The sequence below is a fragment of the Amblyraja radiata genome, chromosome 19 (genome assembly GCF_010909765.2).
Source record: "Amblyraja radiata isolate CabotCenter1 chromosome 19, sAmbRad1.1.pri, whole genome shotgun sequence".
In the NCBI taxonomy this organism is placed as follows: domain Eukaryota; kingdom Metazoa; phylum Chordata; class Chondrichthyes; order Rajiformes; family Rajidae; genus Amblyraja; species Amblyraja radiata.
In genome coordinates this window covers 24,788,212-24,812,849 of record NC_045974.1, presented here as the reverse complement: position 1 = coordinate 24,812,849, position 24,638 = coordinate 24,788,212, and the positions used below count along the sequence as shown (strand labels likewise).

The window sequence follows — 24,638 nt, the reverse complement described above, 5'->3', positions numbered from 1 at the left end:
GAGTTTCTCCAGCATTTTTGTCTACCTTCGATTTTTCAGCATCTGCCGTTCCTTCTTAAACAAGAAAATAACAGAGCTGTTATTTTTTAACTTTAACTATTTTTTATCTAATTCAATGTTTACTGAAGCCCTCCTGTGAACAGATGGGATTTCAAAGTCTTATTGGTATGTCATTTTAAATCAAGGAAAATTAAGTAGCGATCTACAGCAGGTAGGTATGTATCTGAATAAAGCTGCTGTGACACTGAAGGCTGCTTCGTTAGCTCCTGGTACCCGTGATCATCGTCAGTCTCACCCTCCTGGATACAAGGGTGGTCACACCGGCTTCTGGAGGATGCAACTGAGCACTTGAAGGAGCAGCCTCATTGCAGGTTGGGTGACAGCGTAATGGGCCGGGAGCATTGCTTCCACTGTGGCAATCTGGATGTAATACCTGTGGTAAGCATGCCAAGAAGAACAAGAAGATGTCACAATCCCAGAGCTGAGGAAATAATAGTTGTCACTCTGCAAAGGAAATCCATAAGACTTACTAAAGCTCAGCGTTGGCTTTTTACCCGCGTTATTACAGACCTCTTTATAATGGATTTCGGTTATAGCAGACTGTCTCTTTAAGGCTGCTGGTTACTTTAATTTAGTAAACTTTAATTTCCCTCCTGGAATAAATAACATTCTATCGTATTGTTCTATCGTATCGTACACTGTGGAGGCTGTTGAAATTGACAGGGCGTTGAAATTGACAAGGCATTGACATTGACAATGCTTTGAAATTGACAAGGCATTGACATTGATAATGCTTTGAAATTGACAAAGGGATTGACATTGACAAGGCTTTGAAATTGACAAAGGGATTGACATTGACAAGGCATTGACATTAACAAGGCAATGATATTGACAAGGCATTGACATTGACAAGCCATTGACATTGACAAGCGAGTTGAAATTGACAAAGTGTTGAGAGTCACAAGGCCGTTGAGATTGACAAGCAATCGCTACCATAGACACTTAACTCTATTAAACAATGTAACAAGCAGCCTTTAGTATTTTTAGCTTACAGTGACACTCCCCGACATATGTACAAGTGACTTATGTAAACTTGCACTACATAAACATTTCCTTAAGCCCACTGCTTTATTTCCGAGTGGAGCATCTCGCTGGCAGTGCGATTCTACTGTCGCTTGCGGCTGTTTCCACAAACCAGCCAGCTGTTCTCATGGATGCTCCAATGTGGCTCCCTCCGTGGTCTCCGTATCAAGTAGTAATTTACATAACATCCAACTTACGCAAGAGTCTGCGAGACGTAACCTTTACGTAAGTCGTGGAGCGTCTGTACACACACACACACGGTTTCCCACCACATACCAATAGGCATTGGCACACCATCATGGATTGTAGATGTAGTTGATATTTTAACCTGATGATCAGTCGTCTAACACACCTGTGATTTAATAAACATAGAGTGGCGCAGCGGGTAGAGCCGCTGCCTCACAGCGCCAGAGACCGGGATTTGATCCTTACGTCGGGTGATGTCTGTGGAGTTTGCACATTCTCCCTGTGACCGCATGGGTTTCCTCTAGTTGCTCCTGTTTCCTCCCACAACCCAAAGGTGTGAGGTGGAGGGGGGGGGGGGGGGGGGGGGGTAGGGTAATTGTCCTTTGTAAAATTGCCCCCAGTGTGAGGATGAGTGATAGATTCTGGGGGGAGGTGAAAGGATGTAGGAAGATTAAATATTGGGATTAGTGCAGGATTAGCGTAAAGGGATAACAGAAATAGTCTGAACGGGTGATCGATGGTCGGCGTGACTCAGGCTGAAGGGCCTGTACCATGCTGTACCTTTCAATCAATTAATATCTTGGATGGTTGGCATGGTAATAGTGGGGCAAAAGGCCCGTTTCTATGTTATAAGCCTATAACTCGAATCCTCATTTTGCAACATATAAAGTTGGTGGGTTTCTGGCGCTGTAAGTCAGCATCTCCACCGCTGTGCCACTGTGTCGCTCTCTTGGTGATGCTGTCTCTCACAAGATGTTATGCTCGCTCCATAGAAGCCTGCTGACAGTTTCTATTGTTTTTAGATACCGGATAACAAAGTTTGTTTAACCTTGGTTGCCAAGCACACGGGTTAATTTAGACAACTGGGACAATCAAGTATCTGCTGGATGTAAAATCTCCAGTGACACTATTTCAGATAAGCGTAAGAGTTACAGCGTGGAAACAGGTCCTTTGGTCCACTGTGTCCGTGCCGCCCAGCGACCACTCGTTCTATCCTACACACTAGGGACATTTTATCGATGCTAATTAACCTACAAGCTCGCATGTCCTTGAGATGTGGGAGGAAACCGGAGTACCCGGAGAAAACCCAGGCGCTCACAGCGGGAACGTACAAACTCCATACAGACTGCACGCCGCAGTCAGGATTGAATCCGGGTCTCTGACTCTGTAAGGCTCTACCACTCCACCACCATGCCGCCCCACTGGCAGTACATTCCATGTACTCACCTCCTTATGGGGAAAAGATGGAGGGTGTCGGTCATTCTGAGGGCGTGAAACAAACAACACCCAAAGAAAGCCCAGTGAACAAAGGACAAGCAGTGAAAGGGCGGCATAGTGGCGCAGATGGTAGGGCCGCTGCCTCCCAGCGGCAGGAACACAGGTTCGATCCTGACCTCAGGTGCCATCTGTGTGGAGTTTGGACGTTCTCCCTGTGACCGCACGGGTTTTCTCTGGGTGCTCCGGTTTTCTCCCACATTCCAAAGACATGCAGGTTTGTAGGTTAATAGTCCTGAGTGTGTAGGGATTGGATGAAAATGTGAGATAACATGGAACTAATATGATCGCTGATTGGTGTGGACTCGGTGGGGCCTGTTTTCATTCTGTATCTAGAGCTTGACTAAACTAAGCTAAAACATCCATAGGTACTTTTAAAAGGAGCCTTTATGAATACAGCTACCTCGAGTTTTACATGAGATCGATTTATGGGATTTAGAAATACCGCGCCAGTTGCTTTAATACCAATGAGCAGTCTCTCCTTACCTGAACTCCTCGCTGTATTTATTCCTGATGTGCTCTGCCAGACCACTGCCATACTGAATGCAGGTGTTGAGGATGTAGAGTTGTTGGAAAAGACGCAATGCCTCTGTGGGGCTCATGAGATGAATGGGAGGCAGGACTGTCTTAATGATGTGTTTCACCATGTGGTCGATGAACAGGAACTGCAGCAGAAACGTATATAACAGAAGCCTTAGAGCAGAATGGTGTGTGATTAAAGTAACGCACATAGAATCAGCACTTTGGGGCAGCAGTGGAGTTGCAGCCTTACAGCACCAGAGACCTAGGTTCCATCCTGAGCAGGGGCATTGTCCGTACAGAGTTTGTACATTCTCCCTGTGACCACCTGGATTTCCCCCCCCACACTCCAAAGATGTACAGGTTTGTAGGTGAATTGGCTTTGTAAAAATTGTAAATTGTCTCTAGTGTGTAAGATACGGGGTGATCGCGGGTTGGCCCAGACTCAGTGGGCCATAGGGCCCGTTTCCACAGTATCTTTAAAATATCTCTAAAGTCTAGTGTACGGGGAGATCGATGGCCAGTGCGGACTTGATGGGCCGAAGGGTCTGTCTCCATGCTGTATCTCCAAACTAAATACTATGGCTACCATATCCTTCCTGAAACATAGAAATATAAAAACATAGAAAATAGGTGCAGGAGTAGGCCATTCGGCCCTTCGAGCCTGCACCGCCATTCAACATGATCATGGCTGATCATCTAACTCAGTATCCTGTACCTGCCTTCTCTCCGTACCCCCTGATACCTTTAGCCACAAGGGCCACATCTAACTCCCTCTTAAATATAGCCAATGAACTGGTCTCAACTACCTTCTGTGGCAGAGAATTCCAGAGATTCACCACTCTCCGTGTGAAAAATGTTTTTGTCATCTCGGTCCTAAAAGATTTCCCCCTTATCCTTAAACTGTGACCCCCTTGTTCTGGACTTCCCCCACATCGGGAACAATCTTCCTGCATCTAGCCTGTCCAACCCCTTAAGAATTTTGTAAGTTTCTATAAGATCCCCCCTCAATCTTCTAAATTCTAGCGAGTACAAGTCGAGTCTATCCAGTGTTTCTCCATATGAAAGTCCTGACATCCCAGGAATCAGTCTGGTGAACCTTCTCTGTACTCCCTCTATGGCAAGAATGTCTTTCCTCAGATTAGGAGATCAAAACTGTACGCAATACTCCAGGTGTGGTCTCACCAAGACCCTGTACAACTGCAGTAGAACCTCCCTGCTCCTATACTCAAATACTTTTACTATGAATGCTAACATACCATTCGCTTTCTTCACTGCCTGCTGCACCTGCATGCCTACTTTCAATGACTGGTGTACCATGACACCCAGGTCTCATTGCATCTCCCCTTTTCCTAATCGGCCACCATTCAGATAATAGTCTACTGTTTTTGCCACCAAAGTTTAACCTCACATTTATCCACATTATACTGCATCTGCCATGCATTTGCCCACTCACCCAGCCTATCCAAGTCACCTTGCAGCCTCCTAGCATCCTCCTCACAGCTAACACTGCCCCAAGCTTCGTGTCCTCTGCAAACTTGGAGATGTTGCATTCAATTCCCTCGTCCAAATCATTAATATATATTGTAAATAGCTGGGGCCCAGCACTGAGCCTTGTGGTACCCCACTAGTCACTGCTTTCCATTCTGAAAAGGGCCCATTTACTCCTACTCTTTTGCTTCCTGTCTGTCAGCCTGTTCTCTATCCACATCAATACTGAACCCCCAATACCGTGTGCTTTAAGTTTGTATACTAATCTCTTATGTGAGACCTTGTCGAAAGCTTTCTGAAAGTCCAGATATAACACATCCACTGGTTCTCCCTTATCCACTCTACTAGTTACATCCTCGAAAAATTCTATAAGATTCGTCAGACATGATTTACCTTTCATAAATCCATGCAGACTTTGTCCAATGATTTCACCACTTTCCAAATGTGCTGCTATCCCATCTTTAATAATTGATTCTAGCAGTTTCCCCACTACCGGCGTTAGACTAACTGGTCTGTAATTCCCCGTTTTCTCTCTCCCTCCCTTTTTAAAAAGTGGGGTTACATTAGCTACCCTCCAATCCTCAGGAACTACTCCAGAATCTAAAGAGTTTTGAAAAATTATCACTAATGCATCCACTATTTCTGGGGCTACTTCCTTCAGTACTCTGGGATGCAGCCTATCTGGCCCTGGGGATTTATCTGCCTTTAATCCATTCAATTTACCTAACACCACTTCCCGGCTAACCTGGATTTCACTCGGTTCCTCCATCTCATTTGACCCCCGGTCCTCTGCTATTTCCGGCAGATTATTTATGTCTTCCTTAGTGAAGACAGAACCAAAGTAGTTATTCAATTGGTCTGCCATGTCCTTGTTCCCCATGATCAATTCACCTGTTTGTGACTGCAAGGGACCTACATTTGTTTTAACTAATCTTTTTCTCTTCACATATCTATAAAAACTTTTGCAGTCAGTTTTTATGTTCCCTGCCAGTTTTCTTTCATAATCTAGTTTCCTTTCCTAATTAATCCCTTTGTCTATCTTGGCCAATTCACGTCTCATACCCTCAAAGTTACAAAGAACAGTCCACCAGCTTTCTCCATGAAGCAAACGTAAGGAGGTTGCCACATGTAGCACAAGAAATCCTCTTGACCCGTGTGTGTTTGAAAGGCCTGTTGGGGTGTCATGCTGGGTACTAAGTCCTATCTAATCAGGGTGGCAAGAAGGTAGAGGTGCCCTCCGAGGGTGATACGTTATATTACGGTAAAATACTGGGGCAATACTCACCATGGCTGGAAGTTTCTGCAAAGCCATCATCAACCATCCGACAGTCATCAGGTTCCGTGAGCCGGAGCCCCAGTTTCCCTGTCAACATTGTTTTACACAAAGACTTCAATAATGACTAAGTCAACACAAGGGACGTTTAGAAACAAGAGGCAACAGCAGATGAACCGTGCAGGAAGGAACTGCAGATGCTGGTTTCAGAGAGGTTTACACCCTCCCTCTGGAGAATAAGAAACAAAACATATTTTTTGCTTGTGCCGAACTGATAGTATTGGGAATTTTGTTCTCATGGGTATTGAGGCTGATTCTTGTGCCACTGGTTGTCACTGTGTTGGAACGAAATGAGGAACAGCTTGTATTTCATGCAGGTAAAAGATCCCAAGGTGCTTCACGTAGGCGTCATCAGTGTTGATGTGGAGTTACGTCAGGAGATGGCGGGACAGGAAATGATCACAGAGGGAGCGTCGCGAAGGAGGAAGGAGAGTTTGGTAGGGCGACAGATGGAATTCCAGAAATCCGGATCATGGCTTCCAAAGGCACCGCTGCAAACCACTGCCTTGCAGCGCCCCCTGTGTGTGGAGTTTACATATCCTCCCTGTGACCGTGTGGGTTTTCTCCGGGTGCTCCGGTTTCCTCCCACATCCCAAAGACACGTGGTTTTGTAGGTTTGGCCGTCTGTAAATTGCTCCAAGTGCTCAGAAAGTGGATGAGGAAGTGGGATAACATAGAACTCGTGTGAACGGGTGATCAATGGTCGGCATGGTCACGGTGGGCCGAAGGGCCTGTTTCCACGTGGACAGTATCTCTAAATAACATTCCATAAAGCAATCCTTCACTGACAAGCAGTTCCTGACAGTTATTTCTCTGTGTCTTTAGCAGTTTAATACAATGCATCATTCTTTCCCACAATTAAGGTCAAAATCAATTTCTGTCGAAATGTGACAAGCTAAAAGCCTGTCCAAAGAGATAAAAGCCATAGCAGCCCGCTGGCTTTATTACACTGCTCTAAAGTGGCTTTATTGCCCTTGTTACCATAGTAACCGACTAGCATATCCTGGCTCCTTGTCTCTTGCCAACCAAAGCACAGAATTAATTTTGTTTCAGCCATTTGACAGGTTGAATCTTGCTGGAGTACTTGTGAAGCAAGACAGGGGGGCCAAGCAGCTGGAGAGGGTGGGGCAGGCAATGCCAGGAGCTGGGGGGCACACAGACAGACAGAGACACACACACGGACATACACACGCATGTACACACAGATACGTGTGCACACACAAACACGGGCAGACAGAATACGAATACACACACAGATATAGACAGGCACGGACAGACAAACAAGCACACACTAAGTACACACACGGACATGGATATACTGACAACACACTGATTGGTATGTACAGGTAATCCATCTACTTCATAGACACTGCCTTGGGAGTGAGGATAATTTGATTCTGCTGTGTTTTTGTGGGTTTTGAGTGTGGGGACTGCAGAGATGCAAGGACACTGACACATACAGGGAGAGAGACACATACATCCACTCACAAAGTGTCAAGCACATACACACATACATTTGCATAGGGCAGAAGGGTAAAATTTCACCCTGACAGCTTGATCTGAAACAAATACAAATCTAAATGGAGGAACTTTAACGGATAATTAAACATAAGAGTTATGAGACTGACATAACGCGACCTCCCTCTGGCTTCACGATTCGCAACTGTTCAGTCAGACTGTCTCACACCTTCTGCTTTTATCTCTGGCTTTTGTTCCAATCATCAGCCTATCAAGCCCCCCCCCCCCCTCGTCCGTGTCCATCTATTAAGTCTCATTTCAAGTAACTCCAGGATAGACAAAAATGCTGGAGAAACTCAGCGGGTGAGGCAGCATCTATGGAGTGAAGGAAATAGGCGATGTTTCGGGTCGAGACCCTTCTTCAGCATCCTTTCATCCCCTCTTCCCCCACCATAGTCGCCCCACCAGTTCCACCGCTCACATCCTTGTTATCACACCTTCCCCAGTCACCAATGGGCCATTGTGGGCTCCATCCTTCCTGAGGTCATCAGTTGCCAGCCTTGATCTGTTTTGGCCTTTTCTCACCTCGTTTATTCTCCCCCACCTCCCCCCCCCCCCCCCAATCTCTACATTCAGTCTGAAGAAGGGTTACGACCCAAAACGTCACCCATGCCACCCACTACTTTTCTCCAAAGATGCTGCCTGACCCACTGAGTAACTCCAGCATTTTGTGTCTATCTTCAGTGTAAACCAGTATCTCCAGTTCCTTTCTCCACCTATTAGTTCATAAGTCATAGGAGCAGAATTAGGCCAATCAAACCAATAAGTCTACTCCGCCATTCAATCATGACTGATCTATCTTTCCCTCTCAACCCCATTCCCCTGCCTTCTCCACATAACCCCTGACACCCATACTAATCAAGAATCTGTCAATCTCTGCGTTAAAAATATCCATTGATGGCCTCCACAGCCGCCTGTGGCAATGAATTCCACAGATAAAGAAATTCTTCCTTATCTCCTTTTTAAAGTTACGTCCTTTTATTCTGAGGCTATGGCCTCTGGTGCTAGACTCTACCACTAGTGGAAACATCCTCTCCCTCGTCCTTCTAAACTCCAGCGAGTACAGGCACATTGCCATCAAACGCTCATCATGAGCGCAACCCAACCATCCCCGGGATCATTCTCTTAAGCCTCTTCTGGACCTTTTCCAATGTCAATACATCTGAACGAGGGTCTAGACCCGAAACGTCACCCATTCCTTCTCTCCAGAGATGCTGCATGTCCTGCTGAGTTACTCCAGCTTTTTGTGTCTATCTTCAATACATCCTTCCACAGATATGGGGCCCAAAACTGCGCACAATCATCCAAATGCGGTCTGGCCAGTGCCTTATAAAATCTCAGCATAACATCCCTGTTTTTATATTCTAATGCTCGTGAAAGAAATGCTCGTGCCACACTTTGTCCTGCCTCTCTCTCAGCTTTCCTCACCCCCAATCTACAATCAGTCTGGGGCATCCCAATCCGAAATGTCACCTATCCATGTTCTCCAGAGATATTGCCTGACCCATTGAGATACTCCAGCACTTTGTGTCCATAATGTGACCGACTCAAATCTGTAACCCCGCCTCCACTCTTCCCCCCTCATCCCAAAAGCCCAGTTCTAATTAAAGGCCAGAACCGATCTGGATTCCTTATGTGGACCCCACCTGGAAGATGGTGTATGTTTTACCAGCAGACTATATCTACACTTCACGCTGCCTCGGCAAGACCACCAGCATTGTCTGCGAAGGGCGCTCAGCATCACCAAGGACTGCTCTCACCCCAACCACAGTCTGTTTACCCTCCTACCATCCGGGAGGCGCTACAGGTCTCTCCATTGCCGGTCCATGAACAGCTTTTTCCCTGCGGCTGTTACACTACTCAACACTGTACCCCGGAGATTGCCAATCACCCCCCCCCCCCCCGGACACTCCTCCCACCAGGAAAACAAATAATTGCACTACTATGACTGTATGCACGTAAATATATTTATTTATTGCTCATATTCTATGTCGCTCTTCTAGGGAGATGCTAACTGCATTTCGTTGTCTCTCTACACTGCACAATGACAATAAAGTTTGAATCTGAATCTGAATCTGAATCTGAGCATAATCAAGGACCAGTCTCATCCCTGGTCACTCTCTCTTCTCCCCTCTCCCATCAGGCAAGAGGTACAGAAGTGTGAAAATGCACACCTCCAGATTCAGGGATAGTTTCTTCCCAGCTGTTATCAGGCAACTGAACCATCCTATCACCAACTAGAGAGCAGTCCTGACCTTCCATCTACCTCATTGGAGATCCTCAAACTATCTGTAATTGGACTTTACGTGACTTCACTTTATCTTAAACTAAATGTTATTCCCTTTATCCTGTATCTGTACACTGTGGACGGCCCGATTGTAATCATGTATAGACTTTCCACTGACTGGATAGCACGCAAAAAAAATATTTTCACTGTACCTCGGTACACGTGACAATAATAAACAAAACTCAGTGCATTACAGACACGATGGCGGAGCGGTAGAGTTACTGCCTTACAGCGCCAGAGATCCAGGTTCAATCCTGACTATGGGTGCTGTCTGTACTGAGTTTGCACGTTCTCCCTGTGATCTCGTAGGTTATCACTGGTTGCTCTGATTTCCTCCCACACTCCAAAGACGTGCAGGCTTATAGGTTCATTGGTTTCTGTAAACTATCCCTAGTTTGTAGAATGGAAATAGTGTACGGGTTGATTGTTGGTTGGCGCGGACACGGTGGGTCAAGGGGCCAGTTTCCACACTGTATCTGAAGTAATATCTAAAGATACTATAGCAGCACTTAAAAGACTTTTGTATACATGTATCTCTAAACATACACTGAGATTCGCTGTATCTCTAAAGTCTAAAGTAAAGTGGGATAACAGAACAAGTGTGAAGTTGGGTTGAGTTGAGTTTATTGTCACGTGTACTGAGGTACAGTGAAAAGCTTTTGTTGCCTGCCAACCTGTCAACGAGTAGACAACACATGATTACAATCGAGCCACAGTGTACAGATACATGATAAAGGGAATAACGTTTAGTGCACGATCAAGTCCAGTAAAGTTCAATCAAAGGTAGACTGAGGGTCTCCAATGAGGTAGATAGCAGCATTCTCTAGTTGTTGGTAGGATGGTTCAGCTGAGAAGAAACAGTTATCAGGCAACTGAAACTGGGCAGTGCAGCTACAGTGGGCTGAAGGGCCTGATTCCACGCTGTATCCCTGAACTAAACTAAACTAACTCAGTGTGCAAAGTATAGGCTGTAATGGAAGGTCAAGCCGGTCTGGTGACAGGAAAATCACACTCACCTGATGCGTTATGAGGAATATTTCATACAGAGCTGATATCACAGCATCACTGTACTCCAGTAACAGGTTCTGTAGCTGCAAAGATAAACAAAGCAAAAGCCAGTGTTAATTACACTGCACAATGTCCACGCACACTAGATAACATTGTGTTCAAGAAGGAACTGCAGATGCTGGAAAATCGAAGGTACACAAAAATGCTGGAGAAAATCAGCGGGTGCAGCAGCATCTATGGAGCGAAGGAGATAGGTAACGTTTCGGGCCGAAACCCTTCTTCAGACTGATAGGGGGTGGCGGGGAGAAGGAAGGAAAAAGGGAGGAGGAGGAGCCCGAGGGCTGGGGGATGGGAGGAGGCAGCTCGAGGGCTAAGGAAGGGGAGGAGACAGCAGGGGCTAACAAAATTGGGAGAATTCAATGTTCATGCCCGACGGATGCAGGCTCCCCAAGCGGAATATGAGGTGCTATTCCTCCAATTTCCGGTGTTGCTCACTCTGGCAATGGAGGAGACCCAGGACAGAAAGGTCGGATTAGGAATGGGAGGGGGAGTTGAAGTGCTGAGCCACCGGGAGGTCAGGTAGGTTCTTGCGGACCGAGCGGAGGTGTTCGGCGAAACGATCGCCCAACCTCCGCTTAGTCTCACCGATGTAGATCAGCTGACATCTAGAGCAGCGGATGCAGTAGATGAGGTTGGAGGAGATTCAGGTGAACCTCTGTCGCACCTGGAACGACTGGGTCCTTGAATGGAGTCGAGGGGGGAGGTAAAGGTACAGGTGTTGCATTTCTTGCGGTTGCAACGGAAAGTGCCCGGGGAGGGGGTGGTACTGGAGGGAAGGGAAGAATTGACAAGGGAGTTGCGGAGGGAGCGGTCTTTGTGGAAGGCAGACATAGGGGGAGATACACAATACACAATACAATTTATTTGTCACTTGAACCTCATAGAGGCTCAAATGAAATGTTGTTTCTGCAGTCATACACACATGAAAAAAAAGACCCAAGACACAACACAATTTACACAGACATCCATCACAGCGCATCTCCTCCTCGCTGTGATGGAAGGCAAAAAAACTTATCTCTCCCCTGCACTCCCCATTCCCCTCCCGATGTCAGAGTCAAAGCCCCCGGCAAGCGATGGCAATTGTCCCGCGGCCATTAAAGCCACGCCGGGCGATGCAAGGCCACGCTCCAGGTCTTGTTGTTGGAGCCCCCGGCGGGCTCTAGCAAAGTCCCGCAGCCGTTGAAGCCGCGCCGGGCGGTGATGTAAGGCCCCGCTCCAGGTCATCCTCGACCCCGCGACTCGGGCGGGTGAAGTCGTCGTTGCAGAAGCCTCGAAAAGCGGTCTCCCACCAGGGACCCGCGGGCTCCCGATATTACTGTCTGCCAGACCTGCGGTAAGCCTCCGAATCTCCGGGGGTCGGGTCACAGCAGCGCGCCACCACAGCTCCACCCGCTCCGGACTCGGCCAGCTCCATGATGGTGAGTAGCTCCGCAGCTCCGTGACTGGAGCCCCAGGACGTTCCTGCTGGAGGCCGCTCCACGTTGCAGCCCCAACGACAACGGAGACCCGACAGGGAAAAGGTCGGATTCTCCGTGTAGGGGAAAGATTTTAAAAGTTTCCCCCCCCCCCCCCACACACACACACACACACATACCCCATCAAAAAAATAATAAAAATTACATTAAAATGGGACAAAAAATAACAAAAAGACAAACGGACTGCAGACGCCGCTGCGACGTGAGTCGCGCCGCCCACCAGAAGATGGGAAGGTGTGGCGAGTGGTGGGGTCACGTTGGACGATCACGTTGGACGGGGTCACGGTGGCTCAGCACTTCAACTCCCCCTCCCATTCCCAATCCGACCTCTCTGTCCTGGGTCTCCTCCATTGCCAGAGTGAGCAACACCGGAAATTGGAGGAACAGCACCTCATATTCCGCTTGGGGAGCCTGCATCCGTCAGGCATGAACATTGAATTCTCCCAATTTTGTTAGCCCCTGCTGTCTCCTCCCCTTCCTTAGCCCTCGAGCTGTCTCCTCCCATCCCCCAGCCCTCGGGCTCCTCCTCCTCCCTTTTTCCTTCCTTCTCCCCGCCACCCCCTATCAGTCTGAAGAAGGGTTTCGGCCCGAAACGTTACCTATCTCCTTCGCTCCATAGATGCTGCTGCACCCGCTGAGTTTCTCCAGCATTTTTGTGTACCCACTAGATAACATTAACACTTACACAGGGGCCGTGCCCCAAGTCTGCGCATACGTACACTCTACCATATCTTATTAATCTCACCTTCCAGTCAACGACAGCACACTACTCATTAAATATAAAACTAAAATAACTACACTGCCACTAATTAAACCAAAGAACTTTTACTTCAGGCACTGCAATTAGTTTAGACTAGACTAAGTGGGGCCCGTTGGGTCCCTGTCACACGGGAGTCCTGGTCCCCCAACGCAACCCGCAACCCAAAGCAGCATGTGCAGTTCCTTCCTCCATGGGTCATTCATTGTTAGCTGTGGTTTAGATCCCATTGACTTGACGATTGGACCAGTTTGCATTGTGTGTGCGTGCGTGACTGTGTGTGTGTGTGTGTGTGTGTGTGTGTGTGTGGGTGTGTGTGTGGGTGTGGGTGTGTGTGTGTGTGTGTGCGTGACTGTGTGTGTGTGTGTGTGTGTGTGCGTGACTGTGTGTGTGTGTATGTGTGTGTGTGTGCGTGACTGTGTGTGTGTGTGTGTGCGTGACTGTGTGTGTGTGTGTGTTCATAATGAGCAACATCTTTAAGGACCGTTTCTAAAGATGAAATAGCAAACAATTGTAAAGCTGAGGGAGGGAGGAGACTCCAGAGATGAGGACCCTGGGAGATGCGGGCTGGACTGAAGGAACGAGGGCTATCAGAGGCGCAGAGAAGAGGGTAGGGAGTCACGGACAGGGTCTACTGCAGACTTACCTCCTCGCTGGGAGGAACAGCTGGGACCACACGCTCCACCGACACCCCGTCACCAACCGTACAAGGTGTCTTCAGTACATGCGGCCCACTTATTAAAATCTTCAGTAGGCTGACGACCAAGATGCCCCTAACATGTAATACAGAGAACACTCGCCTTAAAATATGGCCACATTATGAGGCAATGTTAAAAAACCTTTCAACTCCATGAAACAACATCACTGATGATAATTAGAGTCCTAAACATAAACACTGCAGCAAACCCAAGTTATTACAGACTTCTTTATAACGGATTACAGTTATAGCAGATTGTCTCTTTAAGAAGTGCAGAAAGGAACTGCAGATGCTGGTTTATACCGAAGATAGACACAAACTCAGTGGAGTAACTCAGCGGGACAGGCAGCGTCTCCGGAGAGATGGAATGGGTGGCGTTTCGGGTTGAGACCCTTCTTCAGACTGAGAGTCAAGGGAGAGGGAGTCTAGAGATATGGATGGGTAAGATGTGAAAACCCCAGATCAAAGTAGACGTGGATAAGGAAATGTAGAATGGATCATTGTTAGCTGAGAAGAAGGTGACAAGGAGGCATACAAGTAATACAATAAACCAGAAGGACAGTGAAACTAGTCGGAGAACTAGGGTAGGGGAGGGACAGAGAGAGAGAGAGAGAGAGAGAGAGAGAGAGAGAGAGGGAAAGTAAGGGTAACAAAGTTAGAGGATTGAATATTCATACCGTTGGGTTGTAAGCTGCCCAAGCTACAGGGAAACAGCGCAATGCGGGCAGGTGGGACTAGCGTAGATGGGGTATCTTGGTTAACATGGCCATGCTGAACGACTCTAAGAATGACCAATCAGCGACAGCTACCCCACGCAAATCGGAGGACTCACATTTCACTTGGGCAACTTGCAACCCAGCGGCACAAATGTTAATTCCTCTAACTCAAATAACTCCTGCAATCCCACCCCTCCCTCCCCCACCCTAATCGTCCTACCAGTTCCACTGTTCGCATCCTAGTATCCCTCTCATTTACACACCTTCCCCAGTCAACAATGGGCTATTGTGGGCTCCACCCTTCTTGAGGTCACCTGTCGCCAGCCCTGATCTGTTTTGGCATTTTCTCACCCCCAGTTTAGTTCCTCCCCCACACCTCTACTCTCAGTCTGACGAAGGGTCCCAACCCAAAACGTCACCTGTTTTTATTCTCTGGAGATGCTGAGTTACTCCAGCAGGGGTTGGACAGGCTAGATGCAGGAAGATTGCTCCCGATGTTGGGGAAGTCCAGGACAAGGGGTCACAGCTTAAGGATAAGGGGGAAATCCTTTAAAACCGAGATGAGAAGAACTTTTTTCACACAGAGAGTGGTGAATCTCTGGGACTCCCTGCCACAGAGGGTAGTCGAGGCCAGTTCATTGGCTATATTTAAGAGGGAGTTAGATGTGGCCCTTGTGGCTAAGGGGATCAGAGGGTATGGAGAGAAGGCAGGTACGGGATACTGAGTTGGATGATCAGCCATGATCATATTGAATGGCGGTGCAGGCTCGAAGGGCCGAATGGCCTACTCCTGCACCTAATTTCTATGTTTCTATCTTCGAGAGCTACCTACCGCTTGGCAGTGAGAAGGGGCAGGCGACTTGGCTCCGTTTCAGTCTCCCTGAACATCACGCCCAACGTCTCCACGATCAACCTACAAAATCTGCGCGGATAAACGGAAAGTTATATCGCACGTTCACCTTTCTGTAAATTTAGACAGCATAAAGTTCCCAACTTGCAAAATAAACAAGAATCGTATCTGCAGAGGAGGCAGATAAACCTTTACAAGCATTGGCCAGGTGGGCGGAGCAATTGTTGATGGAATTTAATATGGAAAAATGTGTGGTGTTGCATTTTGGAAAGTCTAACATGGGCAGGACCAGCACAGTGAATGGTCGGGCTCTGGGGAGTGTTGTAGAGCAGAGGGATCTAGGAATGCAGGTGGGTAGTTGCTTGAAAATGGCGACACCGTTAGATTGGATGTTCAAAAATTATTTTGGCACATTGTCCATCGGTGTTGAGTATAGAAGTAGGGAGGCCATGTTGCAGTTATATAAGATGTTGGTGAGGCTGCATTTAGAGTATTGTGTTCAGTTATGAGCACCAAGTTACAGGAAAAGATGTTGTCAATTTGGAAAGGGTTCAGAGAAGATTTATGAGGATGTTTCCTGGACTCGAGGGTCAACTGTGGGGAGAGGTAGAACAGGCTGGGACTAAACTCCTTGGAACACAGGAGGGTGAGAGGTGATCTTATCGAAATGCAAATAATCATGAGAGCAATAGATCAGGTAGACTCACAGAGTCTCTTGCCTGCACATCCACGTGCCATCTCAAATACTTCATTTAGTTTAGACTCCACTATAGTGTCTGTCTCCACCACCTGGCAGTGCTTTCCAGGCACCCACCACTTTCTACATACTAAACTTGTCCACACATCTCCTTTAAACTTTGCCACCGGTATAGCTACGACCTCCAGTCTTTGACATTTCCAACCCGAAGATATAGTTCTGACTGCCTACACTATCAATGCTGGGAATATCTAGAATAATAGTGGAAAATACTGGAAACACTCAACCGGTCAGGCAGCATCTGTAGAGAGGGATACGGAGTTTATGTTTACGAGGTATGACCTCCTGAAAGCACACCACCACATAAATGCCAGTGGCTATCACACAATCCTACACACTAGGGACAATTTACAATGTTACCAAAGCCAATTAACCTGCAAACCTGCACATCTTTAGAAACCAAAGCATCCAGAGAAAATCTACGCAGGTCACAGGGAGAATGCACAAACTCCGTACAGACAGTTTTCTCTGGAATTGCACGTGATAGAGGGGAAACCTTAAACTTTGACTTACAGCGTGGAAACAGACCATTCGGCGGCCCACCGGGTCCATACTGACCAGCAATCACCGCACACTCGTTCTATCCTACACACTAGGGATAATTTTACCAACGTCAATTAACCTACAAACCTGCACATCCTTGGAGTGTGGGAGGAAACGGGAACATCTAGAGAAAACTCACAGTCATAGGAAGTACATACAAATTCTGTACAAACAGCACCCGTAGTCAGGATCGAACCTGGCTCTCTGACGTGTGAGGCAGCAACTCTACCGCTGCGCCACTGTGCCATCGCTTTAAGCAAAAGATATCTAAACTTTCTTGTAACATCTGGGATGGCACGGTGACACAATGGTAGAGTTGCTGTCTCATAGCGCCAGAAACCCGGGTTCAATCCCTACCTCGGGAGCTCCATATTCCACCATCGACACAACCCTCTTTTCCCAAGGAGCTTATCTCTGGAATTCCCTCCCTCTAACCTTGCATTTCCTTCGAGACGGTCCCGGTTTAACTTGCTCAATATCTCCATACTAGTGAAGGAACCAAATTGCTGTTGGTATTTATGACACTAATCATCATCAATGTACAGTGGCGTAACGGTGGAGTTGCTGCCTCACTGCGCCAGAGACCCTGGTTCGATCCTGACTACGGGTGCTGTCAGTACGGAGTTTGTACGTTCTCCCTGTGACCATGTGGGATTTCTCCGGGTGCTCCGTTAAAATTGAAAATTGTCCCTAGTGTGTGGGATAGTGCAAGTGTACGAGGTGATCACTGAATGGTGCGGAATCGGTGGGCCGAAGGGTCTGTTTCAACGCTGCATCTCTAAACTAAGTCTAAAGTTATGGAGGCATCAACAAATTTAAAGGGTTTTTTCAACACATAATTGAACCATATCTGGACTATAGAGAAAAATGAGGAATTGGATGAAGAAATGAAGAATAGGATTAAAATCGTGGAGCTCGCGGTCCCTGGTTGGAGACCGGCTTCAGGAACTCCAAGCCGTAGGAGCTTCGACCGCCGGCTGCAGGAGCTTCAATCGCCCCGACTTCAGATGGTTCGCCTCCACCGACCGCGGGAGAAAAAGGAGGAAAGAAGATAAGACTTTATTGTCTTCCATCACAGTGGGTGGGGAATGTGGAGGAGCCGCTGTGGTGGATGTTTATGTTAATTTTTTATGTGGTTGCATGTTTTGTCGGTTTTTTGATATGACTATGGCAAATCAAATGCCTCACATGATTTACATACTTGTTTTGTTTTCATACTTGGCTAATAAAATCAATTACAAATCAATTACAATTACAAGACTAATGCCAAGAAGTGGAGGATTGTAGGTTATTTGGCATCTGTAAATTGTCCCTAGTGTGTAGGATGGAACTAGTATACGGGGGTGATTACTGGTTGGCGCAGACTCGGAATGCCGAAAGGCCTGTTTCCACGCTGTATCTCTAAACTAAATCTAAAAGTTAGCCTTACCCATCCCACTTCAGCTCCATGCTTTGAAGATGGATGATCCCGGCTTGAGGGTCCAAGCAGAAGCTTTTCAATGGGAACATTTCACTTACTGTAGATCATTGATGGTTTTCCTCCTGTCACGTTGGGTTGTTGGATCCTCCAATCTCGGCAAGTGTTCCTGAAGTTTTCCAATCAGAAACGGATACAGGTCGTTCGACTGCGGACAAGAGATGGAAGAGGCTTTAGTGAGGCGTTTAGGTGAAAACAAAAACATAAAATACCTCAAAATTGAAATGTGATTGTCAATCCTCTTCACAGTGCGGGGTGTGGTTTTGTCCACAGCTCTCCAGCCACAAATTCATTGTTCTGTCTAGGACATACCTACACCCCCCCCCCCCCCCTCCCTCTCAACCACCCCTCCATTTCTACCCCCCTCCCTCTCGAGGGATTGAAGAGGGAGGGTGAAGAGGGGGAGGAGGGAGTGCTGGGGGATGAAGAGAAATGAGCTGCGCCTGCGCAGTTGGGGGCTATGCGTGAGTGGAGCAATATTGAGTTAGGGGATTGGCTCGCATTGGGGGAATGGGTGAGTGGTGGAATCTTGCGTTGGGGGAGCAGACCCAACGGGTCTGCACTTGGTCTAGTATGACAATAAAACACTCTTGACTCTTGCCTAAGTCCTATACCCAGCGATTTGAGCTACCATTGCCAAGGAGTCCCATCATGCTGAGGGAGAGCTGCGTCATCTGACATCATCCCCTTGTCCCTCAGATCGAAACAATAGATCCCATTTAGACTTTAGATATAAAGCATGGAAACAGGCCCTTTGGCCCACCGAGTCCATGCCGACCAATAATCACCCCATACACTAGCACTATCCTACACACTAGGGACAATTTAACCAAAGCCAATTAACAGATAAACCTGAACATCTTTGGAGTGTGGGAGGAGGCCGGGGGAGCCATCAGGTACTATCGCAACGTTTAAAACACATTTGGACAGGTACTTGGATGGGATAGGTTTAGTGCCATACACATGCAGGTGGGATGGGGCCTGTTGTAGATGAAGATTAGTGTAGATGGGGCCTGTTGGTCAGTGTGTGCAAGTTGGTTCGAAGGGCTTGTTTCCATGCTGTGAGACTCTATGACTCTACACCCAGAGAAAACCCATGTGGTCACAGGGAGAATGTCCAAAGTCTGTACAGACAGCACCCGTAGTCAGGATGGAACCTGGGTCTCTGACGCTGTGAGGCAGCAACTCTACCGCTGCGTTACTGCGCCGCCATAAGTTTCATGGTTAGGTTGCCCGTTGAATTTGCAACTTTGTATGACTTTGGTTAGGCTGCATTTGGGCAGCATCTCTGGAGGACGTGGGTTGGTGACGGCATCTCAGAAATACATCACAGGCTGTAAAAATCCTGAGAGACAGAAGGACACAAAGTGCTTCTCGTTTGTTTGCGTTTAGTTTATTGTCACGTGTGCCGAGACATAACATAAATCTTGTCAAATGGAACACACAGAAACGTACTTTCCAGAAGAGCTTTTTGATGGTGAAGTTGCGAAGTGCAGCAGTTTTGAGCTCCTTCACCAGTGAACAGGTCCTGTCCAACGCACTGCTTCCATGAAGCAATTCAGAGCTCAGTTGATTGAAGAGTTTATTGATTCCCTCTGAACTGGCACAACACAGACCACAATTGTTCACACAGAAAAATATTTTAATACACAGATCAAACAGCATTATTTAAAGAAAGTTAATACATTGCAATAGAAACAATAGATCGAACTGCCAGAGGATAGACACAAAAAGCTGGAGTAACGCAGCGGGACAGGCAGCATCTCTGGAGAGTAAGAATGGGTGACGTATCATCTTCTTCAGACTGAAGAATGGTCTCGACCCGAATACATAGAGGTACCTACTAGAGGAGGGGCAGTGCTGGACCTCCTGTTAGGAAATGAGACGGGACAGGTGGCGGAGGTATGCGTTGGGGAGCACTTCGGGTCCAGTGATCACAATACCATTAGTTTCAATATAATTATGGAGAAGGTCAGAACTGGACCTAGGGTTGAGATTTTTGATTGGAGAAAGGCTAACTTTGATGAGATGCGAGATGATTTAAAAGGAGTGGACTGGGACATTTTGTTTTATGGGAAAGATGTAGAAGAGAAATGGTGGACATTTAAAGGGGAAATTTTAAGAGTACAGAATCTTTATGTTCCTGTTCGGTTGAAAGGAAAGTAAAAATTGGAAAGAGCCCTGGTTTTCAAGGGAAATTGGACATCTTGTTCGGAAAAAGAGGGAGATCTACAATAATTATAGGCAGCATGAAGTAAATGAGGTGCTTGTGGAGTATAAGGAATGTAAAAAGAATCTTAAGAAATAAATTAGAAAAGCTAAAAGAAGATATGAGGTTGCTTTGGCAAGTAAGGTGAAAGTAAATCCAAAGGGTTTCTACAGCTATATTAATAGCAAAAGGATAACGAGGGATAAAATTGGTCCATTGGAGAAACAGAGTGGGCAGCTATCTGCAGAGCCAAAAGAGATGGGGGAGATATTGAACAATTTCTTTTCTTCGGTATTCACCAAGGAGAAGGATATTGAATTATGTGAGGTAAGGGAAACGAGTAGAGGAGTTATGGATACTATGAGTTTCAAAGTAAAAGAAGTACTGACACTTTTGAAAAATATAAAAGTGGATAAGTCTCCAAGTCCTGACAGGATATTCCCTAGGACATTGAGGGAAGTTAGTGTAGAAATAGCCGGGGCTATGACAGAAATATTTAAAATGTCATTAGAAACGGGAATAGTCCCCGAGGATTGGCGTACTGCGCATGTTGTTCCATTGTTTAAAAAGGGTTCTAAGAGTAAACCTAGCAATTATAGACCTGTTAGTTTGACTTCAGTGGTGGGCAAATTAATGGAAAAGATACTTAGAGATAATATATATAAGCATCTGGATAAACAGGGTCTGATTAGGAACAGTCAACATGGATTTGTGCCTGGAAGGTCATGTTTGACTAATCTTGAATTTTTTGAAGAGGTTACTAGGGAAATTGACGAGGGTAAAGCAGTGGATGTTGTCTATATGGACTTTAGTAAGGCCTTTGACAAGGTTCCTCATGGAAGGTTGGTTAAGAAGGTTAAACTGTTGGGTATAAATGCAGGAATAGCAAGATGGATTCAGCAGTGGCTGAATGGGAGAAGCCAGAGGGTAATGGTGGATGGCTGTTTGTCGGGTTGGAGGCAGGTGACTAGTGAGGTGCCTCAGGGATCTGTGTTGGGTCCTTTGTTGTTTGTCATGTACATCAATGATCTGGATGAAGGGGTGATAAATTGGATTAGTAAGTATGCAGATGATACCAAGATAGGGGGTGTTGTGGATAATGAAGAGGATTTCCAAAGTCTACAGAGTGATTTAGGCCATTTGGAAAAATGGGCTGAAAGATGGCAGATGGAGTTTAATGCTGATAAATGTGAGGTGTTACACCTTGGCAGGACAAATCAAAATAGGACGTACATGATAAATGGTAGGGAATTGAAGAATACAGTTGAACAGAGGGATCTGGGAATAACTGTGCATAGTTCCTTGAAGGTGGAATCTCATATAGATAGGGTGGTAAAGAAAGCTTTTGGTATGCTAGCCTTTATAAATCAGAGCATTGAGTATAGAAGCTGGGATGTAATGTTAAAATTGTACAAGGCATTGGTGAGACCAAATCTGGAGTATGGTGTACAATTTTGGTCGCCCAATTATAGGAAGGATGTCAACAAAATAGAGAGAGTACAGAGGAGATTTACTAGAATGTTGCCTGGGTTTCAACAACTAAGTTACAGAGATAGGTTGAATAAGTTAGGTCTTTATTCTCTGGAGCGCAGAAGGTTAAGGGGGGACTTGATAGAGGTCTTTAAAATGATGAGAGGGATAGACAGAGTTGATGTGATCAAGCTTTGCCCTTTGAGAATAGGGAAGATTCAAACAAGAGGACATGACTTCAGAATTAAGGGACAGAAGTTTAGGGGTAACACGAGGGGGAACTTCTTTACTCAGAGAATGGTAGCGGTGTGGAATGAGCTTCCAGTGGAAGTGGTGGCGGCAGGTTCGTTGGTATCATTTAAGAATAAATTGGATAGGCATATGGATGAGAAGGGAATGGAGGGTTATGGTAGGAGTGCAGGCAGGTGGGACTAAGGGAAAAAAATTGTTCGGCACGGACTTGTAGGGCCGAGATGGCCTGTTTCCGTGCTGTAATTGTTATATGGTTATATGAAACGTCACCCATTCCTTCTCTCCAGAGATGCTGCCTGGCCCGCTGAGTTACTCCAGCTTTTTGTGTCTATCTTCGATTTAAACCAGCATCTGCAGTTCCTGCTTACACATTTCGAACTGCCAGAGGAGGTAGTTGAGGCAAGTATCAATACAGCATTTAAAAGACACTTGGACTGGTACATGGATAGTGAAGGTTTGCAGGCATGGAAGGATATGGACCAAACTGGGCAGGTCGTAGCAGCATAGTTGAGGCATCTTGATCAGCATGAGGCAGTCATCTGGTGACTACACATAGCAACACTAGTCTCCAATATGGTGGTTTCCCATAACAACCTTGGACTCCAATATGGGGCTTCCTGTGGCAACACTGGATTCCAATGTGGCAGCATCCCATAGCAACACCAGGCTCCAGTATGGTGGTTTCCCATAGCAACACTGGGCTCCAATATGGCTACTTTCCATAGCAACAGGCCCAATATGGCAACAGTCAGGTCCAAAATGGTGGCATCCCTTAGCAACATGAGTGTCTGTGATCGTCATTTTTTGTTGCTAATCACCCTGCTTCTCCTTTCATTTCTTATGCACCCTTCCCCAAGTTACTTCTCATATTTAAATTTGTCATATTTATATTTAAATGAGGCCGTGTGCCATTCATTACTTCCTTTCATTGCTTTCGCCGAGCTTCAAACAACAAATGACGCAAGCTCCACGTAAGCCCATTGCTCTTTTATACAGCGGCCACCTCTTGCCTTCCACTGCTCTCTGTTCCGATGGAGAGCCTGCATTTAAAACGCCTGTATTTCAATCTAAGCGACTCGTCAAGCTGTCAACTTTAACTTCTGTATCAGAAGGTTAAGGGTTCAAATCCCACTCCAGCAGCTTGGAGATTGTTTGATGAATTTTCCAACTCATGATCTATTATGACATAAAGGTCATTCAGCCCATCAAAGTCTATGCCAGCTCTTGAACAACCCATCATTTCCACCCCCTATTTATTTCTGTATAAACTATTCTCTTGCACATGCCAGTCAACTATAATAATTTTATCTGAAGAAAGGTCCCTCCACAGATGCTGCCTGACCACTGAGTTCCTCCAGCACTCTGTGTTTTGCTCAGGATTCTAGCATCTCCAGTTCTTGATGTCACCATTTTCCTTTGGCTTGAATCCATCCAATGATGCTTTACCTGCACCGTGCTCTCCTAGGGACCTTCTGCCACTTTGTTACGATGATCTCTTCAGCGTGCCACCACTCCCCCCCCCCCGCTCACCTTTTCTGCACCTCTGTCCACTGTGGTGGGCACAATGGTGGAGCTGGTAAAGTTGCTGCCTTACAGCGCCAGAGACCTGGGTTTGATCCCGACTACGGGTGCCCGTCAATACGGAGCATGCACGTTCTCCCTGTGACCGCGTGGGTTTTCTCCAGGAGCTCCGGTTTCCTCCCACTCTCCAAAGACATATAAGCTTTGTAGGTTAATTGGCTTTGGTAAAATTGTAAATTCTCCCTAGTGTGTAGGATAGTGTTAGTGCGCGGGGGTCGGCACGGGCTCGGTGGGCCGAATGGCCAGGTTCTGGCTGCATCTCTAAAGTGAAGTAAAAGTAAAGATCTCCCCGAACCCCCAGGAAGTGAGTCTGTGGCGACTGAGTTACCTGTGTCCCTTGGCACCCCGAGCGGGGGATGCAGGTGCACTTTCCTGTGCGTAGTCTGGATCCTGCCTTAGTGTCGACCGCTGTTGGCAACATTAAAGAAACAAAATAAACAGCGTTGACATCCAGACAACGGGGGAAATAAAACCACAAACCGGCCCCGTGTTTTTACTTACAATCATAAAATTGTTCCACGCACTTTTTAAATGGAGAAATATTAAGGAGGACATGGAGATGATGTAGAGGTGAAGTTCCAGTTCCTGTTCCTTCAGCTGGCTGCTTGTCCTCTTGTCCACCTCCGTGCTGGAGTCCCATCTATCTGAGCGCTGCTCCCTGGTGTTCCTGTGGCATGGGTAAGGATTGACCGGGTGCTGTTGCACTGGTTCTTGCTTGTACGTTGGCACTCTCGATGCCAAGGTAGGGCCTGGACTTTCCTTTGGAGGCTCAGGCAGCGGGCGGGCATTTGTGCGCCAGGCAACATGGTTGTCTTTCTCGCACAGCTTCAGATTCTTCAGCTCGGGGGTCGGGCAGGAGTCGGCACGGGTTGGTCCAGGGTCACGTTGCCTGGCAAAATCCTCGCTCTTCCTGGAAGCGGAGAAAAGCATGATTCATTTATGTGAACCTGGGGAGAGGGGGGGGGGGGGATATTGAAACCGCTGAAGGACATTCATCCCATTGAGTTTGAGAGTGGAAACAGGCCCTTCAGCCCACCGAGTCCGCGCCGCCCACTAATCATGTATAGTCGACTGATTAGTACACAACAAAAACC

General features: G+C 46.8%; 1 protein-coding gene across 1 annotated transcript in view; it reads right to left on the bottom strand.

Moving 5' to 3' along the window:
- c19h12orf56 (chromosome 19 C12orf56 homolog) overlaps nucleotides 1–24,638 on the bottom strand; it is a 39,923-nt gene continuing 15,285 nt past the window's right edge. Inside the window, exons 4-13 of the mRNA XM_033038091.1 lie at nucleotides 24,046–24,454; nucleotides 23,873–23,952; nucleotides 19,488–19,632; nucleotides 18,074–18,180; nucleotides 15,238–15,327; nucleotides 13,639–13,765; nucleotides 10,709–10,783; nucleotides 5,840–5,917; nucleotides 3,031–3,209; nucleotides 1–433 (exon numbers count right to left, since the gene is read on the bottom strand). Coding sequence (XP_032893982.1) covers nucleotides 316–433; nucleotides 3,031–3,209; nucleotides 5,840–5,917; nucleotides 10,709–10,783; nucleotides 13,639–13,765; nucleotides 15,238–15,327; nucleotides 18,074–18,180; nucleotides 19,488–19,632; nucleotides 23,873–23,952; nucleotides 24,046–24,454 — 1,408 coding nt within the window. The 3' untranslated portion in view covers nucleotides 1–315. The remainder of the gene's footprint in view (nucleotides 434–3,030; nucleotides 3,210–5,839; nucleotides 5,918–10,708; nucleotides 10,784–13,638; nucleotides 13,766–15,237; nucleotides 15,328–18,073; nucleotides 18,181–19,487; nucleotides 19,633–23,872; nucleotides 23,953–24,045; nucleotides 24,455–24,638) is intronic.